This window comes from Sus scrofa, chromosome 18, assembly GCF_000003025.6.
Source record: "Sus scrofa isolate TJ Tabasco breed Duroc chromosome 18, Sscrofa11.1, whole genome shotgun sequence".
NCBI classification, from domain to species: Eukaryota; Metazoa; Chordata; class Mammalia; order Artiodactyla; family Suidae; genus Sus; species Sus scrofa.
Genome location: NC_010460.4, coordinates 47975459 through 48002498, shown reverse-complemented (window position 1 = coordinate 48002498; position 27040 = coordinate 47975459). Strand labels below are relative to the sequence as shown.

Sequence of the window (27040 nt, the reverse complement as noted above, 5' to 3'; positions counted from 1 at the left end):
AAGAAACGACAGAGTAAATAAATTATTTTCTTTAAAAGGGTGTCAAGGAGTTCCCATCATGGCTCAGTGGAAACACATCTCACTACTATCCATGAGGACACAGGTTTAATCCATGGCCTCGATCTGTGGGTTAAGGATCTGGCTGTGGTATAGGTGGCAGACGCAGGTCGAATCCTGCATTGCTGAAAATAAAACAAAATAAAATAAAATAAAAGGATGTCAATATGTCTGGCTGCAGTCAGAGTTTGGGCTAGTCTCTAAGTCGAGGCCACCCTACCTAGATAGTGGAGCAAACCACAGAAAGAACGTGAGTCTTGCTGACATAACTGGGCTCTCAGTAGTGACGCTCTATATTTGAGCTTCTTAGTTTGTGAGATTCCAAGTTTTCAAGATTTAGACAACTGAACCCGAATTCTCTCTTACTTTCAGCCAAACTGTCCCAAGAGGACATCCTTTGTGAAGGAAGGTTAGAGAAATGCCCTGAGGTGATGTTCCTACAGGTAAGGCTGAGGGAGGCCCATGGCTCTGTATGCACCATCCTACTTTGAGACACAGCTGCCGTCCCAACACCTTCTGTCTCTGAGAATGATACCCTAGTTCCCCACATGACCATTTTCCATCATTTTATGTTATATTTTATTTTCGCTTTTTTTAGGGCCACACCACAGCATATGGACGTTCCCAGGCCAGGGGTCAAATCAGAGCTGCAGCTGCCAGACTATGCCACAGCCACAGCAATGTGTGACTTGAACCATGTCTGTGACCTACAGCATAGCTCAGGGCAATGCTGGATCCTTAACCCACTAAGCGAGGCCATGGATTGAACCTGTATCCTCTTGGATGCTATCAGGTTTGTCCCCACCCTGCCGCAATAGGAACTCCCTTGTATCATTTTAAATGGATCCAGGGAAGTAACTGGACAAGAGAAAACACCTCACAGAGGCCTGCATTTCCGATCTTTGAGACTCGAGAGACATAATCTGTGGCAGCAAAATGCCTGCATTAGCACTAGGTCTGCTATGGTCCTGTGGGCAGTCAGTGTTCTTGGTCTCAGGTCTCAGACTCTGTTCTGGTTACTGCACGCAGACAAGGATATAATAAAAGGCCGACCCTTTGGGGGTAAGCACTAAAAGAGTAGACTCTAGGCTGGTCTTCCAGAAACAACTGCCCGAACCTCACCATAGAACCAGGCCACCAGGAGCGCTGCTGTCTTTGCCTCAGTCAGGAAGCTGCAGGATCTAGAATCGTCCATCAGGGCCATCTGCTCCAGGCCACACTGCCTCTGTCTGTTTGGTCAGGAAGAAGCCGTTCACAGCTTGTTTCTCTCCCTACATATCTTAGTTGTTTCCTAACGTGGTGGTTCAAAATTTTTTTGGGCTTCATACTATACCTGGAGAATATGGGACAAGCGGTAGCATCAATAACTCAATTTTGAATCAAGATCTCAAACAACTGCGTAGGAACTAAGCCACGTATGGACCCCAGAAGCAAGTGAGGCTGGGAAACTGATGGCCACATGCCAGCCTCTGGAATCCTAGAGGCTGGAGTGTCCTGCAGTGGGTCCCTAGGGACATCCAATCCACAATCTCCACAGCCCCCCACATGGAAACCACATATATGTAGCCTTGCACCAGAAACTGAATGGTCTTCAAACTCAACCCTATCAGATATGAAGACAAGACTCTTTCAAAAGCCCACTGGGTAGTCGGTGCTATCACCTGAGGGGCAGGTGACTCTACATAGTGTTTTATCCATCTCCGCAAAAGGAAATCAGTATCTTTTTAGAAAGTCTGCCTTTCATTTGGTGAAATGTGCTTATACTCCTGTAATCATATTTAGGGTTCTCTTCTTGGCAAGATACGTGTTCTGCTAGTACATGGGTTGTTGTGATGAGAAGCATGGGACTTGAGCTAATACTAATAACAATTGATTTAAAAATTGTGACTGGTCAGAAGAACACAAAGCTAGCCTCAGCTCAGCACTGTGGCTGCTATTTTGGAATCTTCGGTTTCTTCCCGCACATGCAAAGTGGAGAAGAGAATTGCAGCTATTATCAGAATGCTTTCAAATTTAAAAAGTGATATTTTCCTGCAATTATCTAGATGTTTCAGATAAATTTGAGGGTAATTTTGGTCCTGATAATCTTTATAATTGCCCTAATTCTCTTATACATGTACTTCTAGACACAGCTAAAAATACATAGCAATTCAAGCAGTCCTGTTGGTAAACTCTGCTTCAATTTCACAGAGAAACTAGGAAAGGAATATAACATCAAGAAACTTCTCTCTTCTCAAATGTAATAAAGCGCACAAAATAAGTAAGACTGGCAAAAAAAAAAAAAAAAAAAAAAAAAGCATCCAAACTAAGGAAGAAGCACTGCATCATAATTTAAAAATGAGAGATTTTTGAAATTGACTGTAGCATCTACTTGACTCCTCCTGAAGCAATACAATGGATAAAAATGTGAAGAAATAAAGTTCTGAAAAAACTAACTGATACCCCTAATTTGGAGGGCAGTAGGCCTATGGCATAAGGGATGGGATATGGAAATGAAGCTCAAAAGAAAGGTACCAGGAATCTCTCTCTCTCTCTCTGCTTTTTTTTTTTTGGGGGGGGGGGTCTGTTGTCCTTTTAGGGCCGCACCCTCGGCAGATGGAGGTTCCCAGGCTAGGGGTCCAACCCGAGCTACAGCTGCCAGCCTATGCCACAGCCACAGCAACGCCAGATCTGAGCCACATCTGTGACCTACACCACAGCTCACGGCAAGGCCAGATCCTTAACCCACTGAGTGAGGCCAGGGATCAAATTCCTAGTCAGATTAATTTCCACTGAGCCACAACGGGAACGCGTAAGAATCTCATTAAATGGTTGCCTCTCTTGTCAGGATAGAAAAACTGACTCATTCATTAGAGATGGGAAGAACTACTAAGAACTGGCATTTTTGTTTGTTTTACTAAGAGAAACACAGGATGTAAGCAGGGAAGGGACAAATGTGCTGAATTCCTAGTTTGCCTATTTTTTTTCCTTCCTTTTCCACCCATATCTCAGAGGAGAGCAGGAGAGACAAGCAGGGATGAGGGAAGGAAATTACCACCTAAGACAACTTGCCTTTGAGACAAGAGGAGGCTTTGGCTTCCCTGGCATCTGGTAAGTAACCTGATAAAACCAAAGCTTTCCTCATTGGATCAGATACACCCTTAACTATTCAGAGTAAACCTTAGTACAGAACTTTGAACTAAATCTTAGAGAAAGTCTTGAGTGAGAAAGTCTCCCAACTGTGATACCCACAGCCTCAGATCCTCTCTTCCTCCTTAGACCCTGCTCTGTCCTATTTTTGCCACCTTCTCAACCAACAGAAAAGCAGATGTAACACAACCCATGGATATAACAGACTTGAGTTAGGCCTGGGGGTGTGTCAAAGAAAATGCATTACAAGTAGAAAGATAAATATAAGGCTCAAATAAAGCTTGTCCTTATAAAAAATAAATATCTGAAAGTGAAAAAGAATAAAATACCAAAAGTAATAGAGGAAAAAAGTAAAGAAAATCAAGAATTAAAAATGGAGTACGAATTAGGAATGTTTTCAGCTGCAAGTCATAGAAAACCTAGCTAATGGTAACTTAAACTTTGCAGACATCTGTTGTTTACTTAAGGAGACATCCAGAGGAAGGCAGTCCCAAGATTGGTTTGGCAGTTCACTGATTTCGTCAAGAATCTGGGCCTTTTTGATCTTTGCATTTTGTCACCTTCCATGTATTTGCAGTATTGTTCCTCGTGACTCCAAGATGGCTGCCACGGCTCTAAGATTCTCATCTGCACTCCACAGCATCCAAAGCAGAAAGAGAGGGGAATCATGGCAAAGGATATGCCTCTTCCTTTTGAGAGAGGAGGCACTTTCCTAATAGCCCAAACGTGTTTATCCTGGTATTTCATTGGCCAGCAATGGATCATGTGTTCACCCCTAAGCCAATCACTGGCAAAGATAAAAGAATTATCATAATTCAGTCCTTTGGCTGGGAATATTGATGTCAGAACCAAATCAGGGCTTATTAGCAAAGAAGGTAGGAGCAGCAACTAGGTGGGCAGTCAAACGACAGCCATCGTTCGATTCAAATTATTCAAGTTTGTTATTTCACTAGAAGAAATAAAGCAGATCATACACTTTACAAATGGATAGAAATAGGACATTAAAAACTATCACAGTTCATAAAGCAAAAGATAAAATACAAAGCAAATGGCAAGGCTCTATTAAAATAAAACCCCACAGTGTAAAATAAGATGATAGAGGAGTTCCCATCATGGCGCAGTGGTTAACGAATCTCACTAGGAACCATGAGGTTGCGGGTTCGATCCCTGCCCTTGCTCAGTGGGTTAACAATCCGGCATTGCCGTGAGCTGTGGTGTAGGTTGCAGACGTGGCTCAGATCCTGTGTTGCTGTGGCTCTGGCTTAGACTGGCAGCTACAGCTCCGATTGGACCCCTAGCCTGGGAACCTCCATATGCCATGGGAGCGGCCCAAGAAATGGCAAAAAGACAAAAAAAAAAAAAAAAAAAAGATGATAGAAAATTACAAATATATCCAGCCTAACAAAAAGTATTACTTTTAAATCAAAACTTCTAAACAGAGAGCTGGGATGGGGAATATGGAGGAAGCCTTAACTATACACTAACCCATATCATTAAAGCAGTTTGGTACTTGCACATGTATAGACAGAAAGACCAGTAGAACAAAACAGAAAGTCCAGAAATTGACACCGATATTTATAGAAATGTATCACTCTGTATGTTAAAGATGGCATCCCAAAGCTATGGGGAAATTACAATAAATGATGTGAGAAGAAGAATAAACTGCCTAGGGTAATCCAGTAGAGACATATTTATTAGGTTTGTATTTCATGTTAGGAATGACACTAGAGTACAGACGTAAATTAAAAATACATCGTTTCTTCTCTTACGGAGTTAACTGATATTAACAAATATCAGTACAGGAGTTCCCCGTCGTGGCACAGTGGAAACAAATCTGACTAGGAACCATGAGGTTGCAGGTTTGATCCCTGGCCTCGCTCAGTGGGTTAAGGATCCAGCATTGCCATGAGCTGTAATGTAGGGTGCAGACACAGCTCAGATCTGGCTGTGGTGTAGGCCAGCAGCTGTAGCTGTGATTAGACCCCTAGCCTGGGAACCTCCATATGCCGTGGGTGCAGCCCTAAAAAGAAAAAAATATATATATATCAGTACAATAACTAGATAATACATTGAAAATATGACTGTAGATTAGGGCAATTAATGAGATGTTCAGAGTCCTCTGAGAACTTATCACAGGGCATCTAATTCAGCTTGGAGGACTAGGAAAATAGGAATAAATAGGTAACACCAGGAGGATGTGTATGTGTTGGCCAGGTAAAGAGTGAGGAGAGAACATCTCACATAGCAGAGTGGAACCCAAGTGGAAAAGATTCTTTAAGGAGCACAAAGGAAGCCAAAGGACAGGAGTATAGGGAGTGACAGAGAAAATTAGGGGAGATAAGCCTAGGAGAGATAAGGCTCAAAATATGTGAGCCTTGCAGTTCAATTTAAGGATTCCAAAACATAGTTTGGACTCCATATGGGATTTATGAATTAGGAATTTAGGAATCAGAAAAATAGGAGTTGTGTTAGTAAAAGCTCTATTTTTGGATAATCTAAACTGAGGCTTAATCAAGATTTTCTGAGTTGGACATGTAGCCTGGATTCCAGGTATGAGCCCTTAGCTGGAGGCAGAGATTTCAGGCTTGTAAGCCATGGGAATAGATGAGTTTGCTTGCTTAGTGTGCACAGAATGGAAGGGTTAAGGCTGGGGCTTAGGGTACAGAAGGAAAAGTTAGCAAAGGAGATGGTAGCCAGTTCAGGAGAAAGAAGTAACCCAGAGGAAAAACGTGCAAAGGTCAAGAGAAGTCAGATAACTCGTTAGAGGTCCATGCAGCAATTAGATAGTAGGTTCAGTAGCTAGATTAAGACAGAACCTACATTGCCCTGTGTGTATGACCACATCAATGGTGAGAAGAAGAGAAAATGAGTAGAAACATCTTTTTTTTCCAAAGCCTTACCACGACACTTCCACTTTTGGTTAAGAATATAAAATTTACAATGCCTGTCATCTGTCCCAGAATTATCAGGCAGACAAAAAGGACAATACAAGCCACAATGAAGTGACAAGCAATCAATCCGAAGGAACACAGAAGTGACAACAAGGCTAAAAGTAGTAAACGAGTTATTATTAATGTATATTCAAGAAGCTAGAGAAGGAGTTCCCATCGTGGCTCAGTAGTTAACAAATCCGACTAGGAACCATGAGGTTGTGGGTTCGATCCCTGGTCTTGCTCAGTGGGCTAAGGATCCGGCGTTGCCAGTGAGCTGTGGCGTATGTCGCAGACGCGGCTCGGATCCCATGTTGCTGTGGCTTTGGCGTAGGCTAGTGGCTATAGCTCCGATTAGACCCCTAGCCTGGGAACCTCCTGTATGCAGCAGGAGCAGCCCTGAAAATGGCAAAAAAAAAAAAAAAAAAAAAAAAAAAAATTAAAAAATTAAAATAAAATAAATAAATAAAAGCCAGAGAAAAGATTGGACACACTGAGACATGAAAGGTATAGAAAAGATCCAAACTGAAATTCCAGAGATAAAAGGCTATATGGTCTTTGTAGTGATTAGACAATGCAGAAGAAAAGATTAGTTACTGTGAACACATAGCAATAGAAAGTGTCGAATAAAACACACACAAGACAAAAAGCAGAAAACATACAAAACAAAAGGTGAACTGTAGGACAACATACACCTACCATGTGACCAAGCCATTCTGCCCCCAAGTATTTCCCCAGGAGAAATAAAAGCATGCCATACAATGATTTATAACAATTGTTTATAGAAGCTTTATTTGTAACAGATCAAACTGAAAACAAAGTCCATGCACAGTTGAATGGATTTTTTTTTAAGTTTAAAATATATCCATATAATGAAATGCTACTGAGCAATAAAGAAATGAATTATTGATACACACAACAGCCTGGGTGGATCTAAAAATAAAGATGCTGAATGAAAGGAGGCAGACAAAAAAGTACATACCATGGAATTGAATTATGATACAATTCCAGTAAATGAAAACAAGTTCTGACAGAAGGCAGATGGATGGAAGAGGGGAGCAGGGAGAAGCAGGAGGCAGAAATTACAAGGGCACATGAGGAAGCTTTTGATGGTGGTGTATATGTTTATTTCCCTGAATTGTGGTGATTTCCCCCGTCATCCATCGCATCTATGTAAGAATATACCCAGTGGAATATTCTAAACATTTGTCCCTTAGTATATAGCCCTGGTTTCTCAACAAAGCTGTTAGGAATTAACGTATAAATAAACAAACTTGATTTTGAAACAAAGGAGAGAAATGGTTCAGCAGCTAGAATAGCCTCTCTCCTTATGAAGAATGGGATCAAAGTTAGAAAGTGTTTTGCTCTGACTTTACCAAAGGCTTTTTCACCGAAGCCGACGCCTAGAGCCTGGTATTTGTGTTACAGGCATTTGTGTTTGTGTCATGCGTGTGGAAAGAGGAATCACCTAAGAGAAAGGGATGCTGATCTGCAAAACCTCTCTGTCGCTCACACACACACTTGCTTGCTGCCCATAATAACTGCTATTTAATGCTGTCCCAATGGCACCCAAACCACATTTCAGTTTAACACAGTCACTTGCCATTTTCGCATCAACATGATGTGTGACTGAACGTTTTAATCTCCTAACATTTCATTTAGTCAGAAAGCTTCAGACTTCTAGAAGCTTTCCTTTGGGGGAACTTTAAGACCTAGTCCACTGCATGAGATCCTGCTCCTGTAAAAATAGTTTATGTGTGTCTGCTCTTCATTCCACAGGTTTAATGCGCTGTGCCCATTACTGGTGATCAGGTGTTTTGACCTGTTTCATTTCAATCAGGACCCACATTCTCAATCAACGCGCATGGACCTTTTTGGGACCAGGCAAAGGCCAGCAGAGAAAAGAGAAATTGCTGTTCAGTTAATTACCCAGTAGCTTTGGACCAACATTTTTCGTTTGCTCTTTAGGGGGTCTCTCGGCACATCAAATGGCGCTCTGTTCCGGCAAACCCATACAGTGTCCCGCCTGGGAGTTTTCAGGTGCCGAGCGGGCTCCGCGTGTTTGGCGGCGTTCTTGGGGAGGGCTGATATCCGCGAAAAACAGGTTGAGAAAGGAGCGAAGCCTCAGAAGCCTCTCCTCAGCCCCTGGGAGGAAGGGGCCGACGGGACCCTCTAGATCGGGACTTCGGGCAGGCTCCTGGGACCTGCTTTAAGCGCAGAAAAATCTGGGCACCACGTTGTCTCCCCCGAAAGCGCACAGGAGGAGTGTTCCTGCCCTTGCCGCCCGGGTCTCCCGCACAGGCTCCACCAAGCAGAGGATTCGGGTCCCTCCTACCCCGGCGCCCGGCTGGTGGGTAGTCCCGGTGTCAGACGACAAAGATGCTCTGGACTGCTCCTGTCTCCGGCAGGATTAGACGGGGCGTGGGGACAGCGAGGCTGGGCTGCTGCACCAAGGCAGGAACTTGGGCTTTGGCGTGGTCCAGCGCCCTCGGAACGCGCTGCCTCGCTCGCATCCTGCCAGTCACCCCCCTTCCCCGGGCAGGGCGGGCAGAGAGTGAGTGGCTCTGGGAGTCGACGCGCCCGCGGCAGCCGCCACAGCCCCCTCCCCCACTACCCCCCCCCCGCCCGCCGCCGCCACTCGGGGGCGGGAAGTGGCGGGTGGGAGTCACCGAGCGTGACTGCCCGAGGCCCCTCCTGCCGCGGCGATGGAGCGCCATAAAAGCCCTGCTGCGACCTGCTCTCGACACCCCATCCGCCGGCTCTCACCCCTCGGAGAGGCGCGCCGGACAGCAGAGCGCCCGTCGCCCAGCCACGCCCGCCGGCCAGCCCGCCACCACCGTGAGTGCCACGACCCTCTAGCTTGGTCCCAGCTAAGGGCGGGTGGGGAGCGCCCGTGAACTTGCCCCGGGCGCCTGGGGAGCTGGAGGGTAGCGCCTCGCTTCCCAACCCCTACGCGCCGCGCTCTCTGCGCTCCCGACGCGCGCCAGCCCCTCTTGGCGGCTCGATTCCACCTGCTCCACCTCGTCTGCTCTAATGGTGCATCCGCCCTTCTCTCCAGCCGTCCCGGGGGGGGGGGGGCATCCCTCTGGGTTAGCTGTTGGCAACTATGCAGGGACAACACGACCCTCGGGGGTCGCTGCCTGCAGGGAGGTGGCCCAGGCTGCGCCCCTCGATGAGGAATCCCCGGAGCTTGAAAGACCCGCTCTCTGCCACCTCTCGGGATCCTTGGGATCCGATCTGAGGCTGGCTGGCCCCGGGAACAGTTCTTTCCCCTCTCCCCCAAATTGCCACCCTGAAGTACTCTCAGCCATCACCGCCGAGCTGCTGCTGCAGCCGGGCCGACCAAAAGTAGAAAAGAAGAAACTTCTTCCCTCTGACCAGCGGTTTGGGGAAGAGGGTAGGAACGGAATAAGTCCTCAGCGCAGCGGGAGGAACTTCTAATCTGTTTTTAAAGTGTAAAAACTGGCGCTGGGGGGCCCCAACTGTGCACCTCTCACCGCAGCATCTTTGGCTCTGCAACTTGACCGAAGTTGCCTGGAGTTCTCGGGCGGAGTAGAGGAGCTGGGCCAAAGTAGATCTTGGCCTAAATCGCCACGCTCAGCACCCCTCTGGGTGGAGGGGTGGGGGTGGTAGCAGAGAGATGGGCGCGGGGATACAGAGGAAAGAGGTGAGGGGCGTGTGTCCTCTGAATCCGCTGCGCCTTCGGTGCCCGCAGATGCTGGGTAGCAAGCGACTGGGGCTGTCCAGACTGACCCTCGCCCTGTCCCTGCTGGTGTGCCTGTGTGCGCTGGCCGAGGCGTACCCCTCCAAGCCCGACAACCCCGGAGAGGACGCGCCGGCGGAGGACTTGGCCAGATACTACTCGGCGTTGAGACATTACATCAACCTCATCACCAGGCAGAGGTAGGTGGGCTACCGCGGGGTGGGTGAAGCTGGGAGCGCCCTGCCTGCGTACCCCAGAGATCCTGGGGGCCTTAGAGAACAGAGACCTTTCTTTTCCTTCTTTGTGTCCCATGCAGGGTAGTTATCAGACACACACATACTCAGCTCTCAGTAAATGCTGTGTGGCTGACCATCTCTCACTACCTTCTTTTTTTGTTGGGTGGAGGGAGGGGTGCACTGTTTGGAAATCTAGACAGGAGAGTACCCCGAGAAAGGCATCAGGACGGTGCCAGGGAGGTACTGTAGGGAGAAGGGTGAGCTGGGTGTCTAGAAAAACAACAGCACAAACCAAGGAGGAAACAGCTGGGTCGCCAAAGACAATGCCAGATTTTCCAACTTGCCCAGACCAAACTGAATAACTGTATTCAGGGAAAGACAAATAGAATTGGTTTTATCCCTCCTGTAGAGTATTTTATTGCATTCTCAGCTCCTTGCTTGAAAATCCTGGTCCTAATAAGTAGAAATTTAGCATGTAAACAGTTGATCTAAAATGCTGAGACTTTTCCCATTTCGTAGTAGGTGAGTTCTGAAAAGAAAATGCCCACTTGATGCTTTATTAAGGAGAAACTTAACAGTGGTCTATTCACTCTCGGGTGCATCCAGGGATCACATGTAGTTTGAGGAATTGTCTTTATTCTGAATTCCCGGAAAGCTAAGAATTTCACTCTCGATATCAGATCTTACGCAAAAAAATCAAATCCAAACGGTTTTACAAATAACATAGGATTTAAAATTTGTTTCCAAAATTGGTTCATCTTAGTTTTGAATCATTCATATCCTAATTTAATTACTGAGATCAAATGACCTTAATAAACTAAAAACAAGGTACCCTTTACAAACATTAATGTTACTGAACAATTTTAAATTGTTTTATGAAGCATTGTTTTGGTTTTTTTAAACCCTATTTCAGGGAATAGTTGGAAAGGATCCCAAGTGGGACAGAATTTATATTTCTTAAAGTTTTCTTTTTTTCTGTTTCATCTAAAATCTGTTTCAACCTGAAAGTCTTTTTAAAGTACTGATTTATATAGAAACAGAAATACAGGAAAGTGCCAGAATTAAATAGTATTGGTTTATGATCCCTGAAGACTGATCATTTTCATGAAATATCTTAATAGACTTTTCAGAAAGTTAATTGCTTTGATTCCTGCGTATGCTATCATACAGGTCAGAGAAAAGAACCGTACAAACAAAAAAAGGTATTGTTAATTTTTTCTAGGAAAGTGTTTGTTAGCGATTTAGTCTGTTATAACATACAGTAGAACTCATTTTGCAAAGATGACTGCTGTAAACCTTTACCTGTAGAAAGCGCTAGCATTTCGAAATTTTCTTAGGCATTATTTTGGTGTCTTCACCTCAAAGCTTTGAAATGAGTATAATCATCTCCATTTTATAGATCGTGAAACTAAGAACATTTCATGAAAGCTTTTTTTAGGGGTGATTACGCTGGAGCCCTCATACTGATCTTCCCTAGATGTTATCACCGCCGCCAACACTGTGTCATCTCCAACACCCTTGATGCGGGGAACATAAAGGGACTTGAGTTTCAGGGGAAGAGATTCCGGTTAGGTGGGAAGGAGTTGTCTCATCTTCCTATTAGTCCCTTCTTAGAAACCCTCAGAGACTTGGAATCTGTACCCATCACCTCCTTTCTGTAGTCTCTTCATCTTCCCACCACACATCCACTCATCTGCACATGTAGTTTTGAAAATTACATTTGTGAGCATGTATTTACATTTGGCAGAAGTGGCACTGTGATCTCGTCCTCTTTCCTCCCCTTTACTCAGTCCCTGCTCTCAAGCTCTGTACTCCCGGTTGTTTTGGAAGGTGGCATCATTTATTCTAGAGCGTAGATCTACCACGTCTTACTTGTGCAGTCCCTTAGATCAGTGGTTCTCAGCTGGGGCTGACCTTATGCTTCCCAGGACATGCGGCAGAGTCTGGAGGCATTTCTGGTGTCACAACAGGGGGGTGGGTGCTCCTGGCATCTAGTGGATAGAGGCCAGGGATGCTGCTAAACATCCTACAGTACTGAGGACAGTTCCCCTCCGGCAGAGAGTTATCCTGCTCAAAGTGTCCACAGTGTCCAGATAGAGAAGCCCTCCTGGTGGCACACTGTTATCACCTAGGGAGCTTTTACAATATACTCTTCCTGGGCTGCACCTCAGAATCTCCTGGAGGGGGTGGGGTGGGGTGGGGCCAGGGCTTTACCATGATGGTAAAAAGTTTGAAACTATTTTTCCTACGATCTTTGGACTCTGAATGTTAAAGCACTGTCGAGAAGAAGGATAATCCAGAATTAATACGAGATAGAAGAACAGGGATCACTGCTGCTCTGAGCACTACTTTCTGACGATGCCAATTCTGCTATTACAGACTTAGTTTCTCTACTGGGAGATTGGCGAAAATGCCACAAGCCAGTTCTTCAGTTCAGTGGAGCAAGGTGGAGATACATGAGTTAAGGTTGCCCAAGAGTTATACGATTAGTAAAATCAACTAACGGACAGAGTAAATGCCTATAAGCAGCAGCCTCCAGTCTGATAGCACAACTCCAGAAAATCTTTGAGGAAATCTTACCAGTGTTAGGGGCGGGGGAGTTGGCTTTGTTTTTGCATCCCTTGAGTCCTAGCAAAGGAGAAATAAGAGGAAATCTTTCCCCCGAAGTTAGATTTAATTGTGCTTGCTAGGTAGTTAGCATATACCCTCTGTCAGCTTTGTTCCGCTGTTTCACCTGTTAGCTAATCAGTCCACGCCAGGCTAATTTTTCATTTGTTAAAAAAAAAGTGGCTGTCGGTGTCCAGTGCCTTTTCTGAGTAAGGGGAACGTAGCCTCCTCAAAAAATACAATAGATTTGTCAAATTCTTTAAGGTGGGGGGGAGGAGGAGGAAAGAGTCGCCACTCACTTGGAGCCAGCGGCGTACACTACCCCGGCAGGAAAACACAACCCCGAGTTCATTCATTTCTATGGGAGGAAAGACCAAGGAGGTTTCCAGGAGCCAGTAGGATTCCTTTCTATTTTCAGGGCAGATTAAAATCACAGCATGAGAGAAGGCTTTTAGCTTTTGACACCCCAATAAATATGGAAAATAAAGGAACCCAGGATCTGTTGGTAGCTGTGAGAATGGGTGCATTTCAACAGCAGTCATATGCGTTTTTATGCATCACTTTGCCACTTTCAGAGCATTGTGGGAGTTCCCATCATGGCTCAGTGGTTAACGAACTGGGCTAGTATCCATGAGGATGCGGGTTCGATCCCTGGCCCTGCTCAATGGGATCCGGCATTGCCGTGAGCTGCAGTGCAAGTCTCAGAGGCGCAGATTGCAGATGCAGCTCAGATCCTGTGTTGCTGTGGTTGTGGCATAGGCCAGTGGCTACAGCTCCGATTGGACTCTTAGCCTAGGAACCTCCATATGCTGCAGGTGCAGCCCTAAAAAGACAAAAAAAAAAAAAAGCATTGTGATTTATGTTGGATATTCATCAAGACTCTAAGTAGGAGTTATTTTCTTTTTACAAATGGAAAAGCTGAGATTCAAGATACAGGTGAGCCTAGAACTTGAGTCTGCTGAGTTTTTTTCTAGTCCTGTTCCTGAAATATTGTTTGGACTCTTTGTTAAGATTTAAACTGATGTATATCAGCAAAACTATAACCAACCAGCTAATTATGGATACATTTAAAATCATACTTCAGGGAGTTCCCATCATGGTGCAGCAGAAACGAACCTGACTAGTATCCATGAGGAGTTGGGTTCAATCCCTGGCCTGGCTCAGTGGGTTAAGGATCTGGCATTGCTGTGAGCTGTGGTGTAGGTCGCAGACGCGGCTCGGATCTGATGTTGCCGTGGCTGTGGCTTAGGCTGGCAGCTGTAGCTCCGATTAGACCCCTAGCCTGGGAACCTCCATATGGGTGAGTATGGCCCTAAAGAAGCAAAAAATAAAATAAAAATCATACTTCAGTGTATTTTATTTCCTGTCACTTAGTTATAAAACTGTATATATGAATTATTTGCAATAGTATAAAAAGACAAGAATTTGACTAGGAATTTGGTTGGGTTACTCTGCTAAGTTATTTATTAAGTGAACAAAGTTTAAAAATATGTTTATGAGTTGAAATCATATTTAGGTTTCTGTATTGTGTATGCTTCAGACACCTAGATTACTCATTAGCAGTTGATCAACTGAAAATCATTTTTTATATTTAATGCCACACATCTTTTTTTTCCTAAAGGTGTTTATGGTTCTTCCAAATTTGCTTTAAAGGGCTTTTACTCACTCCCCAACCTTCCTTTCTTTCTTTAAGATACGGAAAACGATCTAGTCCCGAGACACTGATTTCAGACCTCTTGATGAGAGAAGGCACGGAAAATGTTCCCAGAACTAGGTATGAAAAGGCTTGTGTGGGGACATGGTTGCAGAGCTCATGGTGCCCAGGGGAGAGCAATCAGAGAGGGCTGCCTGGAGGAGGCCTTGGAACCGAGTCTTCCAGACCAGATGGGATTTGGGCAGAAATGGGGATGGGGGGGCAGGGCAGGGAGGCTCTTTCTTTTCACATACTCACTTGCAAATCTCTAAACTTCTGTGAGGTGATATTTTCTGGCTCAACTTATTTGATGTTCCTTTGAAATTTTTAAATATAAGTGACTTTCCCCTCAGAAATAACTCTACAAAGAATTTCTAACTGGGTTAGATTGGGGAAGCATAGCGAAAGCCCCCATGTCTATATTAAAATGACCAGCCAGTCATCTGTGACTCAGGTAGTCTTTAGTTCTTAGACTCACATCCTAGGAAATGGGTCTCACGTGGGTCTCACTCTAGTCTCTCCGGTTTTACATGAAGCTGTAGATAAACTGAAGGGGGCTTCTCTATACTTTTTTGATGTATTTTAGTTCAGCTGGTGTCACCTCAGTCATCACATTCAATGCATGAATGTTGAACCATGTATTATTCTGAGGGACTTGCCTGGAGCCTTGCAACTTTCTTGGATTGTGGAGCTGCCATAGGAAGACTACCCTCCAATATCTAGGTGCCAAACATTGGGCGGGTACCTTCTGAACAAAGAGTGCTAGGGAAAAGATGCCTGGTCCTCCTCTATTTCCATAACTGGCTCTTCAGTCCCAGGCCCCCCGGCCCTACGCCCAGTAAGATCAAGTGCACATGGTTCATCCATTTTTGTGCTGGCTTGTCTGCCTTAAACCCAGACCACCACAACATCAAGAACCAGGTTCCCCAGAAGAGGTCACTAGAACACTTGCTCAGCCACTGAGACTGGCACATCATCCTTCATTGGGCTCCCCCTGGGGAATGATCTAATGACCTGCTGAGCCCCCCCCCCCGCCGCCCTCCCCCGCCCCGTTCTCTTGTGAACTGGCCAGCAGGGTGAAGCTCCTGGTCTGCAGTTGTCAGGTATGTTTTTATTGAAGGGAGCAGCAGTTTGGACTAGAATAAAACTCCAGTGCTCTTGTCCCTGGAGGCACTGGCCCAGACTTAGAAAATGCAAGGGAAGGAGTTCCCATCGTGGCGCAGTGGAAATGAATCCAACTAGGAACCACGAGGTTGTGGGTTTGATCTCTGGCCTTGCTCAGTGGGTTAAGGATCTGGTGTTGCCGTGAGCTGTGGTATAGGTTGCAGATGCAACTCGGATCCCGTGTTGCTGTGGTTGTGGTGTAGGCCGGCAGCTGTAGCTCTGATCGGACCCCTAGCCTGGGAACCTCCATATGCTGTGGGTATGGCCCCTAAAATAAAATAAAATAAAATAAAATAATAAAAAAAACAAGGAAAGTGGAAGGAAAACTCATAGGGTGGTTTTCAAATAAATCAATAATTGATTTCAATAAATGCTTTTTAGTGTTTCATTGATACACACATGATATTCGCTACCAGAAAAAGTTTAGGATATTCTATATCGACTTAAAATTAGAAATACAGTCATCCAGACTGACTTGATAACCTTTACTGCTGCTCTGTTTTGTGGCCCAGAGTTACATGTTAATTGCACCCTGCTTGAAAGCCTCAATCATGTGCACTCAAAAGGAGACAAAACTTGACAGCCTTGAAGTTGCCTGTGAATGCTGCTTGGTTCAAAAGGGCTCTTTATAGTCTAATAAGTAGCATCTTGCTACATAAAAAGCCTTGCAGGAAAACACAGGAGGCACATTCAGAGTCGAATAACAATAACTTTCTTGTTTCGGTTTCGTGTGATTCCTGCAGTTTTGATCTTCAGAAATATGGCAGACTCCTTCAGCTTCTTTGATAAATACAGAGCCTTTTACATACTCCCTCTGAGATCTGCCGTAGATTCCCATTAACATGAGTGAAAGCTATTCAGCCGGGTCTCTGTACATGTGTCACCTTCTCCGCCTCTGATAGTCTGCATGGCTTCCTATCAAGAATGCCAACAGGAGCCTTTGCAGCAGCTTCTGAGCATCTTGCCGTTCAGAGCTGAATGTCTTCCTCTCGCAGATCCCGCCTAGGAAGTTGGGAAACTTCTCTTACGTGTTTTGCTTCTTGTGTTTGACAGGCTCGAAGACCCTTCTGTGTGGTGATGGGAAGTGAAACTTGCTCTCCGGTCTTTGCCTATTTTTCAACCCCCGTTTTATCCTGTAAGACTCAAGTCTGCTGGCCCTCCCCTTGCATGCAGCCCCTCTGCTCCCGTCCTCAGACTTTCCCTTGGTCGCCATTGTATATACGTGCATTTAAATAAAGTAACCATGCATTCAAAAGTGTACGCTCCTCAATGCGAAATCAGCTGGTGCAAGGGTGAGAAGTATCTGAAGTTATTCACGAAATCACAGTCTCCCTCAAGGTGCAGACCGAAGGGTGCTTTCACCAACACGAAAGCAGTGGCTATGGAAGATATAAAGATATGATTTATGATGACCAAGACTCTGTGTGTGTGTGTGTGTGAGAAAGCGCAAGTGTTGGGAAGCCTTGAGCAGGGCAATGCTCATCTGGGACAATTTGGTGAACATTTCCTTTTTTTACCCGGAAACCTTGTTAACCCATCAGCCTAAGCTGTCAGCAGAAAGGATTGCTCTGCAGTAGAACTTTCTGCAAGATGGCCTGTATCTCCTCTGTCAGATATGGCAGCCTCAAGGCACACGTGGCTTTCGAGCATTTGAACGTAGCTTGTGCAAGTAAGGTGTTATTTAGCGTATCTTAAATAGCCATGTGTTTGCAGGGGCTGCTGTGTCAGCTCAGATCTATACATGTAGTTAGGCCACGGCTCCTAGAATTTGGGTCCTAAACAGAAACACACTGATTTGGATGAGTCTCTTTTCGCACCGCAGGGGGTATGTTAGTTAATGTAGCGAAAGGTCATGAACCTTCCCCCTGCCCCCCCCTTCACATTCTTATTTGCATGGGCTTCGTTTACTGTTATTAGATTCCTATAGGAAACTTTTAAGGCAAAGAAAATGGGTCTCATCCTACATTGGTACTTTGAACCACACTCTAAGAAATATTCATGGATATTTTATGTGATGTCTTCCAAAAACCCTGTACATCGTCAGAAACAGAACTCTTGGTTACACGAAGCAGAGCAGACAGCAATCATGTCGATGAACCTTTGCCGGAATTTCATTTTCGGCAAAAATGTAAACCTCTTTTTCCACCAAATCTAAATGCCAGAAAGGCTAACCGTTGAACAGCCTGCATTTTGCTCAGGCCCTGATCTCTCTTTTCTTCACTGCATCTTACTAGAAAGAGGACTGAAGCTTCGTGTCATGTGAGCTCTGGGGTCCTGACTTAGCAGCTGCCAGGTGCTCCATCCTTCAAATCCATGAACTTTCTGATTTCTCACTCATAAAACGGGGATAATAAGTTCCACGCAGCTTTCCACATATGTCTACACTGGGACCCAAATTTGAGTTAAGATAATATTACAAATAAGTAAGAGAAAGAAGGGAAGTGGAAAAGAAGGTTTTGATGATGCCTGGGTCGGATTATAGATCCCTTGCCATACACTGAATGTTGACGTCACTCCAAATTCATATGTTGATGTTTTAATCCCTAATGTGCTAGTGTTTGGAGGCGGGATTTAGAGGTAGGGGTGATTAGGTCATGAGAGTAGAGCCCTCGTGAGCGGGATGAGTGCCCTTTTCAAAGGAACCAGAGAGGTCCCTTCTTCCTTCCATCATATGACGACCCTGCAGGAAGATGGTTGGCTGGGAACCAGAAGCAGGTTCTCACCAGACACTGAATCTGCTGTGGCCTTGATCTTGGGCTTCCCAACCTCCAGACTGTAAGCAATAAATCTGAGTTGTTTTCAAGCCATTTAGTCTTGGCCTGAGTGGACCAAGGACCCCTCCCCCTCAAGAAACGAGAATTCACTTTAAGAAATGCAACAATAGTAAACTTTAAAAACAATTGCCAAACTACATTCCATGTGATGCCATCGTAGTTTTCATAAATATTTGCAGCCTAAAACTTTCTTGGAATAAGTTTAAAGCCACCATATCGCCCATCTATCATTGCAACTCTTAACCCATCCTCATTAGAGTTACAGTAAGAACAATGCTGCCTTCATTAATGAGATGCTTGTGAGCAATGTGGTCTTTGTCAAGTAAATCGATAAGAATTTATATGAAGTTCTCCTCTGATGCTAGCTTTATTCTACATTCCAAGAGGTATAACTTGTGTAAGTTTTCTGCAGGTGTCATTTTGTCTTAATGTTGATTCTTTCAATGCTCGTGACACGTTCAAACAGAAGATTTTCTCCACCCCCCCCCCATTTTCACAGGTGAGGAACCTGAGGCCCAGGGAAAGTGACATGTCTTCCCTCGTTCACGTTGGGGGGACTTGACGGCACCTGCTCAATTGGCAAGCTGTGTCCTGCCTGAGGCTGTCTCGTGGAAGAAGTAAGTTGAGACCAGGTCATGAATAATCTGGTTAAGAATATAGTCATGGCATTCCTGTTGTGGCTCAGTGGTTAATGAACCAGACTATTATCCATGAGGACAAGGGTTTGATCCCTGACCCCGCTCTGTGGGTTAAGGATGCAGAATAGCCGTGAGTTGTAGTGTAAGTTGCAGTCGTGGCTTGGAGCTGGTGTTGCTGTGGCTGTGGTGTAGGCCAGCAGCTGTAGCCCCGATTCAACCCTTAACCTGGGAACTTCCATACACCATGGGCGCGGCCCTTAAAAAAAAAAAGAGAGAGAGAGAATATAGTCGTGGCCCACTTAAAACAAATTAGACAATAGCAAATTAAGAAACTGTGGCAAAGGCGTTGGAAAAGGAAATGAGTATGGGCAGAAGTGTCTGGAGAAGTCGTCCTAGAGAATGTGAATGTTGAGCTGGGATCGAGGATGTTCTGGGTGAGGCGGCCAGCGGAGCTCAGTACAGAAGTGGGTCAGCCCAGCTTACAGAGGGGTTGGTGGGATGAAGCAAGTCCAAGGATGGCCAAATTCATCCATTCATTTATTCGTTCGTTCACACACTTAACATGTTTTGAGCACCTAGTAGCTATTAGACATGCACTAAGCACCGGGGATAAAAAGATCAATAGTAACTTCTCCAGGAATTTTCTACCAAATGTGGAAGACAGGTAATCACAGTGCATTGTTGGAAGTACAGAGATGGGGGGTCAGAATTTGGGGAGGTCAGGTATCTCCTTTCCACTCATCATGCTTCCCTGTGCAGTTTCCTCCGAAGGAGCCGCTTAGATTTAACAGTTGAGTGCCACATGGAAAAGACGTGCCAGCTGGGCAAGTATCCAGCGAGGCCAAATGCAGGGCTGCCCTGAGCTGAGTTAAGCCCAGCCCCCACACCAAGTCCCAGCATCCTGGTAGAAAGGGACCAGGGCAGCTTCTCCAATCCATTCACCCAAACAGCCACAAAGATGAGAAAAGCCAGCCTGGCACACCCAGCAGCAGATGGAGGAAGAGAAGGGGCCCTTGTGGAGGCATGTTACCTACTGATTCAGGGCCCTGTGGTCTCAAGAATCCATGAGAAGAGCAGCTTCATTCCGTGCAGAGGGAGAGCGTTACGGAGAAGAGAGGAGGGGTAGCGCCAGAAGCCTCTCTTAGCCAAGAATAAAACTTAGACTCTTCAAATTCAATTCCTCAAAGCTGTCATTCCCCATTTCAGGGGCTCAAGGTGTTTCAGGAGGTGAAGGGGAAGGTGCCCCCACCCAGGCTGGGGGAGTGGAGGAGGCAGCCCAGCTTCCTGGAGCGACCCATGCCTGAGCCGAGGTTTGCAGGCTGAGCACCAGCCGCCAGGGAAAGAACGCAAGGTAGGAGGTGGCGGACCTGTGAGTGGGAGAGACCAGTAGGCTTGTGAGTAGTTTTTAAACATTCTTAATTCCTATACTTTGAAATTGACCAGAGTTGGACCACTGGGTTACTGTTCCGAAGGGAAAATCGCATTGGAGATAAAATCAAGTCCCATAGCCACCTTTTCTCCCCAGCCCTCCAATCCCACCTGCTCTGCCTGTAGACTGGGCTTCAGGGAGAACCAGCCCATCTAACAATCTTCTTCATCTAGCCAAATCGGGACTCGGCTTCTCAGCTAAGATTGCTTAATCGTGATCTTAGGACCAATTTACAAGTTCGGAGAATAAAGGCTTTAGGGTGGGCTCTACTCCCTGATTCAGGAAGGAGGTGACTCACTGCCTCTTTTGCAATATTTTAGTTTCCTGGATACCTTCTGGCCTCTTTCCCCTGCCTAGATGAGGGTCAGGACAGAGAAGCAGATATAAAGAGAAGGAAAAATCAGCACTGGTTTGGGGCATCCACACCACGGCACGCGGCTTCCTGCTAAGCAGAGATAGCTGTCCAAAGCTGGACCCACTCGCAGTCTCCACATGCCTTACTGAGGTCAGGAGAGCAAATATGAAGGTAAGCAATTGCTCCCCTTTTTCTCTCTAATTCACATACAGTGTGTTTATGTGGTTACTTTTTACTGCGCATGCACCAGAAAATAGTGTTTTCTCCTCTAGGCAGAACATTAGAATCAGTTACAGGGTCATCAGAATTTAGCACTTAGCTTTCCCATCATCATAAAGGAAAACAGCCTTCGAATGAGATGTTTCAGTGGAATAGTCTTTGAGTGTGTTTCGTGGGTAAGAGGATGATGATACTGTCACAACTAAATTACTGCCTTGTCTTCTGCCTGTTAGAAAAACCTAACACAGGAGTTCCCGTCGTGGCTCACTGGTTAACGAATCCAACTAGGAACCATGAGGCTGTGGGTTCAATCCCTGGCCTCGCTCAGTGGGTTAAGGATCTGGCGTTGCCTTGAGCTGCGGTGTAGGTTGCAGATGCGGCTCTGATCTGGTGTTGCTGTGGCTGTGGTGTAGGCCGGCGGCTGCAGCTCCGATTAGATTCACTAGCCTGGGAACCTCCATATGCCACAGGTGTGGCTCTAGAAAAGGCAAAAGAAAAAAAAAAAAAGAAAGAAAAAATCAGCACAGTGTGAAATCACACCGAATCTTTTTCTCTTTTAAAAATCAGAGTGGAATAACATGGAATTACTGGTATGTCATCCAGGCTCATTTTTTTACTGTGCTAAGTAATAGCTGTCTGTTTAAACTTGTTCTAACACCGCAGGATTGAAACACTCTGCGATCATGGGCACAGAGCGAGGGTGGGCATGATACCTACCTTGTTGCCTGACACATAGTAGGTGCGCAGTGGGCCGGTACAGGCTGTAGTTGATTGTGACCTTCGGGAGTGTCCCCGGAGGAGCCAGAGCCAACACATATTTGGCGAACAGCCTCAGAGGATTCTTGGCCATCCTTTCAGGGGATGTAGGTGCTGTTTATGCAGGGCCTTGACAGAGTAAGCGGTTTATTGAACCACAGCGTCCTGGCGCTCTCAGAGCTGTTGTTTAATAGACTGTTCTTTCTCATCACCTTAGGAATTTGATTCACCTTGGATTACCTTTAGTATCAAGTTCAAAAAGGACTTTTAATTCAACCTTGAAATTGCGGTCCCCAAATTTTCTGAAATACCTTTAGGTCCCTAATAATTTTTCCCTGGCTTTAAACTTAATGATAATTTTGGAGTTCTTGCAAATCGCTACTATTTAGATTGCTAATGTATTGATATATTGAGTATATGTCATATTGGCCTATTACACCCCTTCCTAATACATTGCCTCTAACTTGAGGTGATTCTAATTTGCCCTTAGACAATTTTTTTTTTGATATTTAAACTTTTAAAGGATTTGGGCCTTTAAAAAAGAAAACTTTTTTATCTGTAAGACACAGATTCCTTCAACTCCCAATCTAGTCCTAATTTCAGGATTCTTCATTTTCCCAGAAGTTAATAGAGTTTGAACCTTGATTTGTTCAGCATATTTATTTGACATCTGGACTTGACTCATTAATTTGGCTGCCATATTATGATATTATGAGGTAACAAAGTTGAAATGAGTACCTCTGAGTTGAATATAAAAACCACATTTTACCCTTTTATCTTAGTAACACCTTACTATTTGGGTTTTATCTACTCAGAAGAATTGCATCAGTCAAATGATTTTTCTTTTTATTTTTCTTTTCTTTTTTTTTTCTTTCTTGTCTTTTGTCTTTTTAGGGCTGCACCCGCGGCATATGGAGGTTCCCAGGCTAGGGGTCGAATCAGAGCTATAGCCGCCAGCCTACACCAGAGCCACAGCAACACGAGATCTGAGCCACGTCTGCAACCTACACCACAGCTCAAGGCAACGCCAGATCCTTAACCCACTGAGCGAGGCCAGGGATCAAACCCGCAACCTCATGGTTCCTAGTCGGATTCATTTGTGCTGCACCAGGATGGGAACTCCTCAAATGATTTTTCAATTTAAGTTTGCCTAGAGTAAATTGGGGTTCCCATCATGGCTCAGCAGTAATGAACCCGACTAGTATCTTTGAGAATGTGGGTTTGGTCCCTGGCCTCTCTCAGTGGGTTAAGGATCCAGCATTGCTGTGAGCTATGGTGTAGGTCATAGATGTGGTTTGGATCCTTTGTGGCTGTGGCTGTAGCTGTGCCTTTGTGGCTGTGGCTGTGGCCAGCAGCTATAGCTCTGATTTGACCCCTAGCCTGGGAACTTCCATTTGCTGCAGGTGTAGCCGTAAAAAGGCAAAAAAAAAAAAAAAGTTTGCCTAGAGTAATTTGAATTTTATTTATTCTGATTTCTCCATCTTTTCTATCACTGGCAAATCTTTTCACATCATAGTGATCTACTAAATCAACTGGCCCGTGAATTTCAGAGCAAGAATAAGCAGTGTTGGCAGAACGTATTTAACAGTAGTCATTCCTCCTAATCAACTGAATTATCGACCAAGTTATAATGGAGCCGGCTGATCTCTGATGAGTTTCTAGATTCCCAAGGATTTTATCAATTCCTGAGGCATTTATTGAATAGTCTCTCTGTGACAGGTACTCTGCCAGTTTCTAAGAGTTATATAAAGATGAGCGAGACAGTTTCCCTGCTCTTAAAGACCTAGCAATTTATGAAGGAGACAGACACAAGCTTAAGTGGGCACACTGCAAGGAAGATCCTGATGGAGGTTTAGGTAGAAGCATAAAGTCATTGCTATGGAGATCAAGGGCGGGCTAAAAGCCTTCCCACTTGTGCATGTGTAGAAGGGGGAGTGTTAGCTGAAGTGGACCTCAGTGAATGGCAGTGGTTCAATAGGTTGCTCTTTACCACTGTGGATCTCAAGGTCATTATTAACTAACTACATTCTATTCCTAGAAAAAAGGCTGTGCAGGTGCCCAAGCAAGCTCCCTGTGGGATTCTGAGATAGCTGTCTGGGGAAGCAGGGATTGGCCATCCATCTCGGAGGCAGTATCGATTGAGTTGATACAAATGCAAGGTGGGATGAGAAAGTAAAGACCGTGGAGAGGATGGAATGGCCTCTGATGCTCTCTTTCTTTTTTGTTAATGTCATTGGAGTTTTATTTCACATTAAAAAAATATCGGAGTGTGGTTGACGTACAATGTTGTATTAGCTTCAGCTCTACAGCAAAGGAAGTCGATGATGCATATACATATATCCATTCTTTTTCAGTTGCTTTTCTCATATAGGCCATTGTAATCTATCAGGTAGATTTCCCTGTACCTAGCAGGTCCTTGTTACTTACTGATTTTGTATGTAGTAATGTTTATAGGCACCCCCCAAACTTCTAATTTATCCCTCTCCTAAAGCATTTCCCCTCTGGTAACCATAAGTTTGGTTTTGAGAGCTTTTGAGCCTGTTCCAGCTTTGCGAATAAGTTCTTTTGCATCATATTTTTTTTAGATTTCACATATGAGTGATCTCACATGTGATTTGCCTTTCTGTTTCTGATTTACTTCACTTAGTGTGATAATCTCTAGGTCCATTCATGTTGCTGCAAATGGCATTATTTTGTTCTTTTTTATGGCTGAATAATATTCCGTTGTAATGTACCACACCTTCTTTATTCAGTCCTCTGTCTATGGACAGTTAGGTTGCTTCCACATCTTGGCTATTGTAAATGGTGCTGCAATGAACTTTGGGGGTGCATCTGTCTTTTTGAACTGTGGTTTTCTCCAGATACACGCCCAGGAGTGGGATTGCTGGATCATATGGTAGTTCTATATTTAGGTTTCGAAGAAATATGCATACTGTTCTCCATAATTGTTGCACCAATTTACATTCCCACCAACAGTGTAAGAGGGTTCCCTTTTCTCCACACTCTCTCCAGCATTTATTGTTTGTAGACGTTTTGATGACAGATATCCTGACTGGTATGAGGTGATACCTCATAGTAATTTTGTTTTGCATTTCTCTAATAATTAGTAATGTTGAGCATCTTTTCATGTGCTTTTTGGCCATTTGTCTGTCTTTTTTGGAGAAAGGTCTCTTTAGATCTCCTGATCATTTTTTAATGGGGTATTTTTTAATATATAAAGCTGCATGAGGTATTTGTATAGTTTGGAAATTAATCCCCTTGTCAGTTGCTTTGTTTGCAAAGATTTTCTCCGATTCTCTGGGTTGTCTTCTTGCTCACTCCTCCACCCCAAAAATGAGGGACTCATTTGGGCAACAACGTGAGAAGAGTAAGTGCATAAAGCTAAAAACACCATGTTTTTGGAAGAGGTGATACTCTAGGCAGAGGACAGGCTGCACTGGGTTCTAAGTGACAAAATGTGACAGGAATACTTCTCTTTTCTCCCACACTCAGACCCCAGAGTTACTTCAGCACCCAGGGGCTCAGGAGACTATCAAAGATCAAGTGCTGAGCCCAGGGGTGAGAAGAGCTGGCACAAGGGCTCCTGAAGTTGTGGCTGACACAGGTAGACCGGTTTGGGGATGTTAGACTTGTAGGGTCATTGATTATTCTGGTTTTTGCAGGACTTTCTGAGGTTTAGCACTGAGAGTCCTTTTTTCAGTTCCAAGCAAACAGGAACAACTGGTCACCCCACTTGGAAAACAAACTATCTGTAATCCTGTTTTAAGGGAATATACGTTCTGAGTGCCAGACTCCTTATGAGGGACCATCTCGACCAGCCGTCAGCATTTCCAAACCTGAATACAAACGCTCAACTGCATGCCATTTTCCTAACTGACCTTATAGTACACTCTTTTCTGTAGATAATTATAAAAGGTGATTTAAAAATATTCCCGTGATAGAAAAACATCAGCTGTGAAGACATTGAAAATGTCTTGTAATTGCTAAGCCAGCCAGTTTCTCATCCTAACATTATGAACACATTGGTTCCGTGTATGCGTAAATATTTAATTTCATGGATAATTAACTCTTTATAAGAAAAATGCTTCCAACTTGAAATCTTAAAGAGCTATTAGCCTTGTGAAGTTATGTTTTGCAGGTTTTTTTTTTTTTCATGATAAGAAATAAGATATGAAGGAGCTAACAGTTGTTGAGAAGCTGGTATAAACTGGCCCTTTATTTACTGTAATTGTTTTAATCCCCATACAAAAGATGAGATGCGGGTGTGGCTGACAACAGTTTACAGATGAGGAAACCGAGGCACAAGAGGTGACAGGAAATGAGGCAACAAAGCTGGTAAGCGGTGGACCTGGATCTCCAACCCAGGCCAATCTGACTACCTACAGGGATTTTAAATCATTATGCTCTTATTATTCCATCGGTAGAATTCTACCCTACTTTTCATCATATATGATCACGACGGTCATAAATGACAGACAGCATGGAGAACTGGTAGGGGGACCACAGAGTCAGGAAAGACTGGATTCTTTCATCATTAGGCGGTGACCCCCCTCTATTTCCTAAATACATTTTGCCTAAAAGTCTTGTGTGTCTAATACGAATACAGCTGCCCTCGCTTTTTCAACATGGGTATTTACCTGTCTTCTTTCATCCATGTACCTTCAACCTTTCTGAGGCTTCAAGTTCCTGTAACAAAATATAGTTATTCAAAAATAAATAGTAAACTTTTGCAAGTTTAGACTATGTACACTTACTATGATAATCCATATATTTAGATTTATTTCTACCATTCTATTTTGTTCTGTTTACCAGGCTTTTGCTTTACCTTTTTTTTTGTCGTTGTTGTTGTTTCTTGCTTTCTATGGAACAAGCTGTTTATTCTTTTTTTTCCTATATTACTTTGCATATTGTATTTCCTATATTACTATCCTTCTTCTGAACAAAATAAAGACGTTAGAATGAGTTCAATGCTAATAATAGACATTTTGCTTGGTCGTCCTCCCAAACTAGGCATTATTATCTCTGTTATTTTATGTAGTCAAGGGTTACTAATATTTACCCATGTTTACCTATTTTTTTTGTTTCACCGTTGCTACTTTCAATGTATTTTTCTCTCTCTCTGCATTCAGTTTCCTTCTTCCTAAAGTATATCCTTCAGTAGTTCATTTAGATTGGGTCTTGAAATGGTGAATTCTTTGTCTTTTTCTGAAAATACAATATTTATTTCACTTTAGCTGGACGTGGTACTCTACAGCTCCAGTTATTTTTTTGCCCAACACTCTGAAGCTAGCATTACATTGACTCTTAGCCTCCTTATTGATTTTCTGAAATCTATAGTCTTTCAAATTGG

The 27040-nt window shown here is 44.3% G+C and overlaps 1 protein-coding gene across 1 annotated transcript; it reads left to right on the top strand.

The window, feature by feature from the left end:
- On the top strand, window positions 8773–16703 carry NPY (neuropeptide Y). The gene is given in 4 exon segments (NM_001256367.1): window positions 8773–8954; window positions 9832–10019; window positions 14356–14436; window positions 16573–16703. Coding segments are annotated over 3 exon segments (294 nt in total). The 5' UTR covers window positions 8773–8954; the 3' UTR covers window positions 16598–16703.